The sequence below is a fragment of the Trichogramma pretiosum genome, unplaced genomic scaffold (assembly GCF_000599845.2).
Source record: "Trichogramma pretiosum strain Unisexual culture from Peru unplaced genomic scaffold, Tpre_2.0 scaffold67, whole genome shotgun sequence".
In the NCBI taxonomy this organism is placed as follows: Eukaryota; Metazoa; Arthropoda; class Insecta; order Hymenoptera; family Trichogrammatidae; genus Trichogramma; species Trichogramma pretiosum.
The window spans coordinates 306,958-321,580 of NW_019641691.1; the positions used below are offsets into that span (position 1 = coordinate 306,958).

General features: G+C 38.8%; 1 protein-coding gene across 2 annotated transcripts in view; it reads left to right on the top strand.

Annotated features, from left to right (window-relative positions):
* Positions 1–14,623, top strand: part of LOC106657841 (protein HID1) — an 84,646-nt gene that overhangs the window by 38,853 nt on the left and 31,170 nt on the right. For both annotated transcript variants that reach the window (XM_014379524.2, XM_014379523.1), the window contains exons 7-9: positions 852–1,082; positions 5,407–5,532; positions 5,595–5,851. In XM_014379524.2, the coding sequence (XP_014235010.1) occupies positions 852–1,082; positions 5,407–5,532; positions 5,595–5,851 (614 nt within the window). The remainder of the gene's footprint in view (positions 1–851; positions 1,083–5,406; positions 5,533–5,594; positions 5,852–14,623) is intronic.

Consider the following 14,623-nt stretch of genomic DNA (forward strand, 5'->3'; position numbering starts at 1 on the left):
GGGGGGGGGGGGGGGGGGGCTCCCGGTGCCTCTGAGTGCTTTCACTAAAGCACCTCTTCCCTTGTGACCGTTTCACCCGCTGATTAGGAGCGCCATTGCTAAAGCACCTTTGCCGTTATACTCCCGGTGCCAGGACTATCAAGGGCGCGATCTGCCTAACCCTCCGATTAAGACCTGGACTGGTGTGTGTCACCAGTCAACCCGAAGCAGCCTCCCCGATCGCGTCTTCATTCACTCTGTTGTCGAGGCAACCTCATTCAGGGAATCTTCCGTTCATAGAAAGAGACCGCCATTCAAGGTACCGTTTATTGGTCCTACCTGCCATTCACGCCCGCGAGTGGGTTGAGCATCACCGAGGAGGCTAGTTTAGCCCCTTGGTAGACTACGGGCTAAGGCCCAAATCCCCGGGCAACGTCAAGGTCCCAGTCCGTCGAGAGGGGAAGATTACGTTATAGACTGTAAAAATACGAAATATGTCGGTTTTTCCCCTCCAGATCCCCTCGAGGATAGTAATCATAATAAGTCTTAAGCCATCAATAAGTTAATATTCCATTTTGTCAACTTAAATCCGCCCAGTCCTTGATGGTCACCGCATCCTCGTTCATACTTCTAACCAAAGCTGACAGGTCCGCTCGCGCGCAATGACCATAGATCTGTACATCGTCGGCGTACATCATGCAGCTTTTCTTGCTGTGGTTGAGGGCCTGAAGCAGCGAGTTTATGTAAAGGAGGAACAGTTTCGAGGGGTTTTTATACTTGAAATCGAAAATTTCAAAAACAATTTATTTTCATGAACTGAAATTATGATCATTTCCAAAAAAAATTTTAATTAAAATTAAATATTTTTACAGATTTTTCATTCATACTCAAAGGGATTACTAGATTAATGAATAATCCTCTACTTCAAACGTATTTGCCTAATTCAACTAAGAAAGTCCAATTTCATCAGGAACTGCTTGTTTTCTTTTGGAAAATATGTGACTACAATAAAAAATTTTTATATTTTGTACTCAAGAGTTCAGATGTATTGGAAGTTCTCGTGCCGATTTTATTTTATTTAAATGATTCTAGAGCTGATCAATGTAAGTATTTATTTTTTTAAACTCTTTACTATTTTAGAATTATTCACTGTCTTAATTTTTCCATTGTACTTTAACTAACCACGTTATCACTATTAAGAGGTTTCATAGCTCTGTGTTTCGACAATTATTTATTTATTTTTTTTTAATTATGTTTCAAAAACCAAAAGTTCAATCGATATGAAATTCTTACACAATGATTTTTATCCATAAAAGAATCTGTAAAAACAATTTTAGATGAAAATATAGAAAATTGTTGATTTTCCATCAGTTTTCCTTGGCTATCCTGTTGCCCTGCGGTAGGCAGGATATTTCCTGACAGGATCATCGGAAACCGAAAATTCGACATATTTCTCAAAGCTTATACTCTTGACTTGTGTTCAGTTCTCTCCGAGATATACACCGTGATTTAAAAGTAGTCAAACAGAATGAACATATATATTCTATGAGTAATTTGGGGTCGAAAACCTCTCTCGTGTTTTTCTCTAAAACCAATGGTTTTCGAGAAAATTGAAGTAGTAAGGTCATGATTTTGATGAATGAAAAGTCCTAGCCAAATCCTTCGCGTTGGTTGTCATGACGATAACAAAGCACGAATCGGCAAAAAAACTTAATTCAAATGAGAAAAAAATACGGCAAATAAGTTGCTAGTACTGTTAACTGATGTAAAAACTTGACAGCTTATCGACAGCGGTGATGTGGAGGTATCGTCTGGCCTTGGCAATGATCAAGATGATGCCCGATTGGCTAGGTTGAATCGATGAAAAACGTAATTTTAAAAACTGCGAAAAAATTAACACTACTACCTTCAAAGACTTCGAATGATTATTAAACTCTACTTCGATTAGCCAGAGATGCTGTAGACTTGTCTATTGGCCTCGGCGATGATCTAAATACAGCGCGGCTAGTTAAGTCAAACCGACGACAAGGAAAATTTAAAAAAATTAAAAAATTTCAACTCTTGTCATCGTAGATGCGGACGAAAAGACCAGATTGTCGAGCGTCAAGAGCTAGAGCCATTGCGGTAATTTTTCTTGCCTTGGTGATGATCTAGATACAGCAAGACTTGTTCGATCATTGAAGGGTTTAGCGATCATAGGAATTGTAACAACAAACAAATAGAGGGCTCCAGGAACTTGAGCAGATTATTGGTAACCCCCAGTAACTCTAGCATTATAATTGATAGATTGATAGATAACTTCATTAGGCCTTACGGAGACCCTGCTTGGTTCAAGAGCGTTATTGTGACAAATACAATATAAATACGATAATAAGCAATAATAAGCAGTAATGTAGCTGTAATATAATAATAATATAGCAATAGTATAGCAGTAATATAGCCCTAACAGAATTGAGTATCTATTTAGCAGGCTCTTTTTGAGTATGATTGAAGAACACATGTTATGGAATAGAAGATAAATGAGTTTTAATGAAATGCATGTTCTTAAAGAATGGGAATGGGTTGGGAGTTGGGTAGCTTTCGTATGAATATGATGAGTTTTCGGACAAATGATTTGATATTACTTAATAGCCGAGACACTGACAGTACTTTGGTGTACAACAAGTGTAATTGCTCTGGTTTAAGTGACCGTAGAGAGAGATTCAATTCTCCACCTGCGTTGTAAAGTGACTGCGTTCGAACATTCGATAGCTTATGATAGTGTGAGACGATTTTATTGCGGACTATTGTATCGTTGTAAAATAGAAAATTACAAAAAAGAAATACAATCGAAGAGTACTGTGACGGGGGTTACAGCCGCCACCTACAAATACGCAACCCTCCCGCACACCGCACGTGAAAATAGCGAAATGAATATGAGCGAGTAAATAAGATGAAATATATTACGCCAGCCAAGCGAGTAGTGTGTTTTCATTAGGTATTTTTAGGCTAAGTAGAGGTGCAGATGAGATAAGCAGCAGAGCCGAGACCAAGAGCAATAACAAGCATCACGAATAGTACGATCGCGTTCTACACGTACCTCGGTAGCAAAATATTTTTGAATTTGATTAGAAAGTATTAGAATGTAAGAAAATTTCAGAAGAAATGAACCCGTTAATTTCTGCAGACAATGCAATTCCTGCTTAATATTGAAACAGTAACAATCGCGCAGCAGAATTGTATCAATTTTATTGCGATAATTTTACCAAGTACTTTCTGAATGTTTTGGTAATTCTCTTTGGACAATAATTGATCTGAACAAATGAATGAAGGTATTATTTCGATAGGAAATTTTCCCAACTTTCTCATGCTGCAGTCAGGTTTTCTAAAAAATGTCATTTTCACGTAGAAAAATCAAAAATAAACTAAAAGTTCACTTTTTCCGTACTGAGTTTTTCGATATATTAAGCTCTCCGTATTTCATGGCAATTTTCTGGGTGAATGTGCGACGTATTGGAAAAGCTGATACCACCATCAGAAAGCTGAGAAAATTTCCTTTCATAGTAGTCAGTTATTTTTTTGAAATAAGTTTTGATACTTTTTGAGCGACTCAAAAATTGAGTATTTACGAAAAAACATGATTTTTCGTCCTCTAAATCACAAAAGTAGCTATAAAAATAAACACTATGAAAATGTCAATGGTTACTACGTTGTAAGATGTTCCCAGGACCCTCAGAAACACTTCCCAGGGTTCCGTATCCACGTAGGTTGAAAAAAAAATTTGATGATTCCACCTCAAAAATTGCGTTTTTCTTAAAAAATTGCTCATATAACGTATACAAATAATACGTTTCACTATATAACGTGCGTGAGCGGCGAGCACAACCAGAATTTGCATGCACTCGTCCGCACGCAGAACCACGAGTATGGCGGCTCACTATGAGGTCAGTAGTTTAAGACTACTTTTATTTTGGCTAGATGACAGAGTTTTTAAGCAAGATTTTTTCAATTCTAACAAAAAAAACTTTTTAAATTCACTTTGATCAGAAATTGAATTGAATGCTGAAACAGTTGACTAGTGATCTGCGCAATTATTTTTTCACATGTTTGTGCTACCAGGGATAGTACTCGAGTGCGGCGTTAGGCTTCGTTCACGATAGCGATCGTGGAACAGCGGATCGAGTAAATGCGAATCGGAGACTCAAACTGAACGGTGATTAATTATTTGTTGCCGAGAGCACAATACAGGCCCTGCGTGGCCGAAAATCAACTGAAGTACATACGAATAAACTGAATAGTAGTGAGTAAAATTTAAAAATCCTTGTCATGGATTATTTTTCGGATCTTAAACTCAGAGTTTAATCCAAACCCCGCTTTCTTTTAGCTAGCGACATTTGACGCGAAGTTGATGACGCGAGTCGATGCTCGCGACTTGATTGGCGATGGCCCATACCCCCCATTTTATAAAGTAAGACGAAAAGTGCTCGAGCTTGCCCCGGAAAATAAATTGATGACCAAGGAAGGATCAGGGGCAGTTGCCGCTCCAATTCCGCCCCGTCGCAGTACAAAAATTAATTTATCGCGGAATCAGCCTCAAACGTGCACATATGCTGGAAAAGTTTATTAAGCTTCTTGAAAAAAGATTTCTTTTACAGCCTAATATCGTCGCCCCAGCGCAGGAAGGTATCTATTTCCATCTGTAGCAAAAAGGATACTTACTCGCGCGCAGAGGCAAAAAGGTATCTAACTCGAGCCCAGCGGCAAAAAAGTATCTAATTCGAGCTTAGAAGCAAAAAAGTAGCTTATTCAAACGAAGTGGCAAGTAAGTTTTGACGCGCTGAATTTAGGTTGGCAACGCAGACGTAAATGATAAAATTTTATTTCAACATTCAACATTCAAAATTTAATTCAAAGTTATGTAAAGGCGATAACTCCTACTTTCCTCTCGGAACATACAAAGTTCTCCGTAAGTGGCAAATTGAGTCGAAATCGCGGTGAGATTGATTTGTTTGCTCGCATTACAAATGGATGAAAATCATTACACTAGCTGAATGGTTTTTCCTCTTTTTTGCTCTAATACAAAACAAAATTTTATCATTTACGGCTGCGTTGCCAACCTAAATTCAGCGCGTCAAAACTTTCTTGACACTTCGTTTGAATAAGCTACTTTTTTGCTTCTACGCTCGAGTTGGATACCTTTTTGCCGCTGCGCTCGAGTTAGAAACCTTTTTGCCTCTGCTCGCGAGTAAGTATCCTTCTTGCTACAGAATTGGAATAGATACATTCCTGCGTTGGGGCGACGATATAGTAAATAGAAAATTTTTAATTTTTTATCCCTCTCTCAACACTTAAATGAAATGCAACGAATTATATCAGATTGATTGTTTATAATTTATACATTTCTTATACGCACAAGTAGAATTTTTATGAAATTTGAATTTTTTTCAGCCAAAGTAGGTTTAATGCACATTGGAGTTTTCATTTTATTATTATTAAGTGGTGAGCGGAATTTTGGCGTAAGATTGAATAAACCTTACACTGCTACTGTACCCATGGATATTCCTGTTTTTACAGGTAATGATAAAAATTTTTTTTCTGCTTTTCATATAGATACATTGAACAATATATACTTTCAGGAACCCATGCTGATTTATTGGTAATTGTTTTTCACAAAATAATTACTACTGGGCATCAAAGATTACAACCATTATTTGACTGCTTATTAACTATTTTAGTAAACGTATCGCCATATTTGAAAACATTGTCAATGGTTGCTAGTACAAAACTTTTACATTTATTAGAGGCCTTCAGTACACCTTGGTTTCTATTCTCAGCTCCCAACAATCATCATCTGGTTTTTTTTTTGTTAGAAATATTTAACAATATAATACAAGTAAGTGAGAGATATTTTTCACTTAAAATTAAAATGCAATTATTTTTTGAATAACAATTCAAAACTCATTAAGAATTATCAATATATTACACGTTGAATGAATCTCGCGCTAAAATTCAGGCCTCCTTAACAAATCTGGAAAATCGATGACTAAAAAAAAAAAATAATTTTATTAAATATATACCTTGTATTTAAAAGGTATATACATTTTAAATAGTTTGTATTTACAATGTATATGGGTCAAAATAATACTTTTTTAAATTTTCGTCCGCACGTATGTCATCGATCTTGACGCGCTTTTGGTATGTTATAGTGCATAATAAAAAAGTGTCAAACCCAAAAGGACCCCGGAAGATTAACAGAGGACCTTGAGTCCCAGTCAAATGCAATGAAAATTTTTTTACTTATAGATTTCAACCTCCTGAACAAGAATCAACATATAAGTGATCCTCGAAAATGAGCCGTTTACGAGAAAAAAAGTATTAAAGTTGCGTATTTTCAGACCCGCTTAACGTAACCTCTCTCTGCTTGCTATAGACGTAAACAAGGGTATCGCGAGAAAGCGAATTACATAAGTCTTTGCCGAACGCTTTTTCGTGGCCGAAACTAAACTGCTTTCATGTTTAATGTTATAAAAAGTTTAGTCTTAGTCATGATTAGGTCAATAATGTCAATAATTGACACGCTTTGAATCACCAATAAGCTAAGTCAAAAGGAGTGTGCGGATTACAAAAATTATAAACCATTTTGCATTTTAAAGATTCAGATAGGGTCTGCTTTTATGTTTTGCAATATGATAAGACTATTCTATGAGCTAAAAAGTCAAAGTATTCGAAGTAATAACTCGGCTCAATTAAAATGACGCTTGGACGAGACGATCGATACAATAACGAAAGTCATTGATAGTTTTGCATTACAACGATTTGAAATTTTTCTGTTTTCATGTTTTTCCTGATAAAAAGTTTTGTGTAAATGATGCAAAAAATATATAATCTAATACTAGACTCGCGCCGATTTTTTTTACATATAACCATGGGTAAGTTTAGCCTCTCACTAAAAAAATTAGCTATGCTTTCATCTTTTTTTTTTGAAAAAAAGTCTAGTAATATATAATTTAATCCTAGACTCGCGCCGATTTTTTTTACATGTAACCGCAGGTAAGATTAGCATTTCACAAAAAATATATGCTCTGCTTTTATCTTTTGTTTAAAAAAATGTCTAGAATTAGTAAAAAAAGGCAAAAAAGGTCGAAGATACTAGCGTTGATTGACTATGAAAAGAATGTCACCTCTCTAGCCATCTAAGATGCTCCATATATTCTGCTTTGATGTTTTTTTTTTTTTTTTAAAGACGAATGCAAGTGATTGATAGCAAAAATATAACAAGCCCTGGCTCGCGTTGATTTTATTATTTTACTATAAGATACAGGGAATACACTCGCCCAAGTTAAACATTCTTGTTCAATTTTGCAGTATACTTTGACAAAAATGTTCTGCTATTATGATTTTCTTCATAAAAAGTAAAGAGTAATTGATGCAAAAAATATATATAATCTAATCAGAGACTCACGACGATTTTCTAAATGCACAAATTGATAAGTTTAGTATTTATCAAAAAATATATGCTCTGCTTTCATTTTATTTTGTTTTTTTTTTGAAAAAATAGTCTGTTGTTGGTAAGAGAGAGCCAAAAACGGTCAAAAAATACTAACATTGATTAAATATAAAAAATATCTGACCTCAGTGACCATCTGAGATCTTCAACACATTCAGCTTTTGTGTACTTTTGAAAAAAAGTCAAGTGTCAGTACTAGAAAGCCCAAGCAAGCAAAAACTTACAAGAGTTGAAATTCGAAAAAGAATAACCCCTTCCCCTGGCTATCTCAGGTTCTCAGGGTATTCTGCTTNTTTTTTTTTTTTTATGTCTACTATAAGTAATATAAAAAGCCAAAGTAGGCCAAAACATACAAGCGTTAATTTTCAGAAATGAATACCCCTGTCCTCTGGCCAACTCAGGTCCTCAGGGTATTCTGCTTTTATGTTTTTTAGAACATCAAGCCTAGTAGAACTAACAGAAAGCCAAAATAAGCTAAAATTTACAAATGTTGATTTTCAAAAAAGAATACCACCGTCCTCTGGCCATCTCAGATTCTCAGGGTATTCTGCTTTCATGTTTTTTTGGAAAATCAAGCCTATTTCCGCCGATAAAAAGCCAAAGTAGGCCAAAACATAAAACCGTGGATTTTCAAAAAAGAATACTCCTCTTCAGTGGCTTGCTAAGATCCTCAATACATTCTGCTTTCATGTTGTTCAGAGAAATAAGCCTATTGCAGCTGATAAAAAGCCAAAGTAGGCCAAAACATACAAGCGTGGATTTTCAAAAATGAATACTCCTCTTCTGTGGCTTGCTAAGATTCTCAATACGTTCTGCTTTCATGTTTTTTAGAGAAATAAGCCTAATTTAGCTTACACAAGGCCAAAATAAGCTTTTTTAAAAATCAACGTTTGTATGTTTTTGCCTATTTTGGCTTATTATAAGCTACACTAGGCTTGATTTTCTAAAAAAACATGAAAGCAGAATACCTGAGGACCTGAAATGGCCAGAGGACGGGGTTATTCTTTTTCGAAAATCAACGTTTGTATGTTTTGGCCTACTTTGGCTTTTTATCAGCTGCAATAGGTTTATTTTCCTAAAAAACATCAAAGCAGAATGTATGGAGATCTTAACAGGTCATAGGAGTGGGTAATCCTTTTTTAAAAATCAACGTTTGTATGTTTTGGCCTACTTTAGCTTTTTATCTGCTGCAATAGGCTTGATTTTTTAAAAAACCTAAAAGCAGAATACCCTGAGGACCTAAGATGGCCAGAGGACGGTGGTATTCTTTTTTGAAAATCAACATTTGTATGTTTTGGCTTATTTTGGCTTTTTATTAGTTCTACTAGGCTTGATGTTCTAAAAAACATGAAAGCAGAATGTATTGAGGATCTTAACAAGCCACGTAAGAGAAGTATTCTTTTTAGAAATCCACGCTTCTATGTTTTGGTCTACTTTGGCTTTTTATCAGCTGCAATAAACTTATTTCTCTAAAAAACATGAAAGCAGAATGTATTGAGGATCTTAGCAAGCCACTGAAGAGAAGTATTCTTTTTAGAAAATTCACGCTTGTATGTCTTTGCCTACTTTGGCTTTGTATCAGCTGCAATAGGCTTGATTTTTAAAAAAACATGAAAGCAGAATACCCTGAGAACCTGAGATAGCAAGACATTTGAAAAAAAGTATGATGAATGTCCTCAGAATTTTGCATTAATCTTTTTTATGCTCTTAAATGAGCTAGGAAGCTTCAATCAAAAACTTGAAACGGTCAAAATTGATTAAAATTTGACAAGGAATTCAAAAAAAAATTTTTTCAATTAAAAAATCTAAAAAAAGTTGAGATTATATATTTTGATGAAGAAAAAAATAAAATTTATCCAGATTTTTTGAGGCTCCGTACTGCCCTAAAGAATTATTTTCGTGAAAAAAGCGGTTTTTCAGCTCTTGGCTTTATTAGCATGAATGAAAAATTCTGAAAAAATTCAAGGAATCGTTTTTTGATGTCAGAATTAAGAAAAAGATCCTCTGGTCTGGTATATCGAATCATTTCACCGAAAATAAAACAATTGTAATTTTCAATGATTTTTCCTGAAGACCAGAAGCACTCAAAAAATCTGAGAAAATTCAAGATTGTTTGGATTGTTGAAAAGTACCTTCCTGAATTTTTAAGATTTTTTGAGTGCTTCTCGAGTAAATATAAATAGAAAATAGACGTTTATAGCGTGGGTGGGGGGAAAGGAGGGGGGGAGGGGGTCTAAAATTTTCGTTTTGGGACCCTTTTATGATGTACTATAACATACCAAAATTTCAGGAAAATCTGTGTACCTCGCCCGCAGGTTTATTTGAAAAATTCTGAATCTGACCCATTTAAATACAAGGTATATGCATTATATATACCTGGTGTATACCTTGTGAGAACTTATTTTATATTTCTTGCTTTCTTAAAAATACTTACAAAACTCTGACTAAACCAAGCTAGCGTTAGTGAGCGAGGTAATTCGCTAGTAAAATATTAAAACTTTTCTTGTTGCCTTAAATTGAAGTTAAATAATCGAACCGAACCGAATCGATCGAGAAAATATCTGACTATTTACAGAAAGATTTAAAATAACTTGAATTCACACCTTGCCCCCTTGAAAAAAAAGGATGATCACGTGAAGCGAGGACTGCCGCCTGGCATCAACACGTGCGAGAAAGCCCCGGGAATTACCCACCCGGGGTAGGCTGTCTGTCGCATGACAAAAAAACTATTTTTTTAAGTTAATAATTCTAGCTTTGAAAAAATTGTTTAAATATTTTTTGCCAATATCTTACGTGAGATCTTCCATTGTTCATATATTTAGGACTTAGACAATAAACCAACTTGCTATGTATGTGAATGTATATAAGCCGTGCCGATTAGCTTTATTTATCTCGTACGTCTTGGACCACGCTTCGAGTCTATCTGACTCTTACAGGCTTTTGCGTTTGCTCGCTCGCACACTCATCCACACGTTACGCACACACACCTTGCAGCTTGCTGCGCATTCGCATTATGCGCGTACATTACAATTCTCCGCGTGTTTTAATATTGTCTCTGGGTGATTCGCTCCAACCTCCGTGGTTTTACAATCTGCCTCTCGTGGCGCTTCACTGTGATGCCGGACGAGGTTGTAACGCGGTAAGTTGAGGGCGACAGTATTTCTGTTATTTCAGCTTCAATGCGCTTCCCACCTGTATTCTCAAAATTGTCTATCAGGACATGATCTCCCGGGTTCAAGTTAACCCTCCTTGAATGAGACGTGGCCCGTATTTGTGCACCTTGTTTCTCCTCGACCTTTGCGCGCAAGTTTGGTCGGAGCCGGTCGAAACGGTTTCGAATCTCACGACCATACAATATATACGCTGGCGATTTACCCGCTGTGCTGTGTGGTGCACTGCGGTAATCGAATAGAAATTGATTAATCGCTGTGGCCACCTTCTTTCCCTCTTTGGTTATTTTCGTGACTTTGTCCTTAAAGGTTCCGACGACGTTTTCTGCAGCTCCATTCGTGGCCGCGTGAGGGAGAGAAACTGTGTTCAACTCCGTTTCTCTCCAGGTACTCGCGGAACTCGGCGCTGGCCAGCTGTCTCCCGTTATCTGAAACTAAGTGCTCGCAAAGCCGGTGTCTCGCGAACAGCTCCTCGAAAACTTGGATGAGCTTGCAAGCTCTTGTGTCTTGCTTAACATGTATGACCTCGGGCCATTTTGAGGAGTCAATAACTACAAAATACATGTCTCCGTGAAGCGGACCCAAAAAATAGCAATGTAGTCTTTGCCACGCTCTGTCTGGCCACGAACACGTTAAGTGACAATCGCGATAGCACTTTCCTATTTTCAATGCATATGTTACATTCGTGCCATTTGTTCAATATCCGCATGGATGCCTGGCCACCACACGTACGATCTTCCCAACGCTTTTATCTTTACGATACCCTAGTGCAAGACGCCGTCTTGCTTTGTTTCCGCGACAATGGTTTTATAATCGAGTATTTTGACTTGAGTTACCTTTGAGTTGGATTTTGACTGAGTTACCTTTGAAGTTCAGTTGCAACGTGTTCTCGCCGAATACGTCTGTATCGTCCTCGATTGGCAGTCACAATAATGCATCGCAATTTCCGTTTTGATCTGATTTAATCTATTGAATTACATAATCGAATCCCGACAAAAATATTACCCAACGCTGTAATCTCCACGCTGCCATTTGTGGTATGCCTCTCTTCGGGCTGAAAATGACCTCGAGCGGTTTGTGATCGGTACGCAGAATTATTTTTTTTCCGTATACAAAACTGTAAAATTTAATTAACTCGAATACAATTGCTGCTGCTTCTTTGTCATTTATTGCTCGATTTAGCTCTTTTTGTGGAATGCGTTTTGACGCGAAAGCGATCGGTCGCTCGGTTTCGTCCTTGTACTTATGCGACAGTATAGCCGACAACCCGTAGTGTGATGCGTCGCATGTCAATATTATTTGTTATTCGGGATCGTAATGAACCAGGACTTCAGGCGAAATCATCTCAATTTTCACCCACCAAAAAACTTCATCACATTCCTTGGTCCATTCGAATTTATCCTTGCGTGCGCAATCAAATAGAGGCTTTAATTTATCGAATCTATTTTACAGAAATCTAGCGTAAAAATTTATCAGATCGAGGAATGAGCTGAGCTGTTTGGTGTCTTAAGGCTCCGGGGCTTTGTACATTGCGATGACTTTCGACTTAGCTTTGTGCAGCCCATGTTTGTCGATAACATACCCGAGGACCTCACTGCGGTCTTTCATAAAGTCGTCCTTATCCTTCTTTAAACGTTGGCTGCGTTCCATCAATCGTTGGCAAACTGCGCTTAAATTTGCGAGGTGATCTTCATCGGTTTTGCCTATTACTAAGATATTATCCATATACGCGATCAGGTTTGGAATGCATTTGTAAACACTCGGACATAATTTGCGTAAATTCGCTTGGAGCAATGCTAATGCCCTCGACCGTACGTGTAAATTGAAACACGCCAGCGTGTGTAGTTGCCGTTAAATATTTTCGCGACTCTTCATCTACTGAGCATTGCATTTACGCGTGTGGCAAATCTAACTGAGAAAATGTTATCCCGTTTTGCGTTACTGCAAAGATGTCATCAACTCTTTCTAATGGTGTTTTCATTATTTGCACATGTGGATTTGCCCGTTACTTTTACGCACTGGCACGAAGGGCGTTGCCAATGCGCTTGACTCGACTTTTTCTAAGTTTCCAAGCTTAATTAGTCGATCAATTTCTTGCTCGATTTTAGGACGCAGCGCGTTATGGCACATGCCTTGCTCCAAGCGCTACTGGTTTGACGTTCAGTTTAACATGTATTTTGATTTCCCGCTTATTATACACGTTCTGCGTGTCGCGGAATAGCTTTCAAAATTCGCTCTGTAGTTTCTCGCCCGCGCTGTCAACTCGAATGTTGTATATTGCAACGGTACTACTCACTCGGAGCACTCGCGACTCATTTTACCGACACACTCGCGAGCGAAGGAGAGGAACGAGCCAATCGAGCGCGCGTCATGCCCCACCGAAGCCCCACGGTGGCCCCAATGAGAGTGATGAGCGTAGCTCATCAGCGGCGGTAGTATCAGTACATCAAGCGACGAGGAGACACCTTGCGCGAACGGCCCCTCCCCTCTGATATATTTTGAGCCTAATTAGTTATTTCGCCTTTGATTCAACCCCTTCCCACGTAACAAAAGGTACACGTGTACTCGCACATAAGCGCTTGTCGCAGAGCCGAAAGTGCGCTTGAGTGGGAAAGGCTCTCTCTCTCTCTCGCACTCCTAATTTGCATATGAAAATTGCGGCGGCGTGACCCAGTTAGAGGGGCATTACTCGGAAAAGAGGGAGAGCTCACCTTGACCTATAAAAGGCGCGTGCAGAAACGCGGAGCTCAGAATATAATTATCAAAAATCAAACTACAATTACAACTAAATTTAAGTAACTAAAATTAAGTAACCGTTAAAGTCTAACGAGGCACCTAGCTTCTAAGTTAGCAGGCAGCTTTTCCCGGCAAACGTCTAAGCACTTCGCCATTCACGTGGTGGTAGAGCTGATGGAGGACTATCTAAAAATAGATAGGACTCGGCCATACACCAGATCGTAAACAGCGAGGGGCTCGGTCTTGTGCAGAAAAGCACGCCAAAGCATTTCGCCATTCACGTGATAGTAGTGCTGGCAGAGTACACTCTTCCTAGGTGAAGAGTACGACTATTTAAATCAAAGTGTAATGTAGTTTTGCTATCGTGATTCTGAGTTTTTCTTTTCTATACAAAGTGACAGTGTGATATACGCCAAGTTGCGTATCATTATAGACGCACACTGTAGGTCACGCCGAGCTTTGCGGGTCGGCGCCGGTTCTCAGCCTCACTGTGATCGGCACCACTTCCCAGCCGAAATCGAAATGCCGGCGGTGGTGGTGGGGGCCGCCGCTGCGTCGCGCGCCGTCCGTGCCGCGCTATATAAGCCGGCGCACTAGGCCGCTGCCAGCATTCGCTCGTGAGCTCTTGCGCTGAGCACTTCTCCTGGCTATCTCCAGAGAAGTGCGGCACTTTTACCCAGAGTCACCAAGACCCAAGTGACGTGTTCTCTCCGGATCTTCGGAGTTTACACAACTCTCTCTGACTTTCAGAGTTTCTACAACTCAACGCGTTCGAGTTGTCAAGGTTGTTGGCTGGATAGGGACAAAGTCTTTTGATAAAGAATTAACTTTGTTTCTCCGCAAACAATCTCTTCTTATTTCTCACTCCTTTCCAAACCTCCTCGCCACTTCTACATTGAGAAGCTTCACTAGCGACCACTAGGTGGCGCAGCGCCGGCACCCACAAGCTACTTATCCCTGCCAGGGCTTAAGTATTGGCCACTTCGAGCCTCAGTCTTTCGAATTCGGTCGCTCAGCAAGTGCAGCCTGGACCTTTCGGCCGCAACTAACCAGCAAGGCCAAGTCAGATTCGTCACCGCAGCCAAGTCTACGAGGTCGACGGGTTTTCCAGCCTCTCGTTGCAGAGTTGACTCCGGAACAACATCGGATCTCGGTGACCACTCAACTCACATCGCTTGCCAACTAACAAGTTGGAACTTGTACACGCCACTTTTGCTAAAGATCGAGGCTAACCGTCTTGTCAATTGTAGAG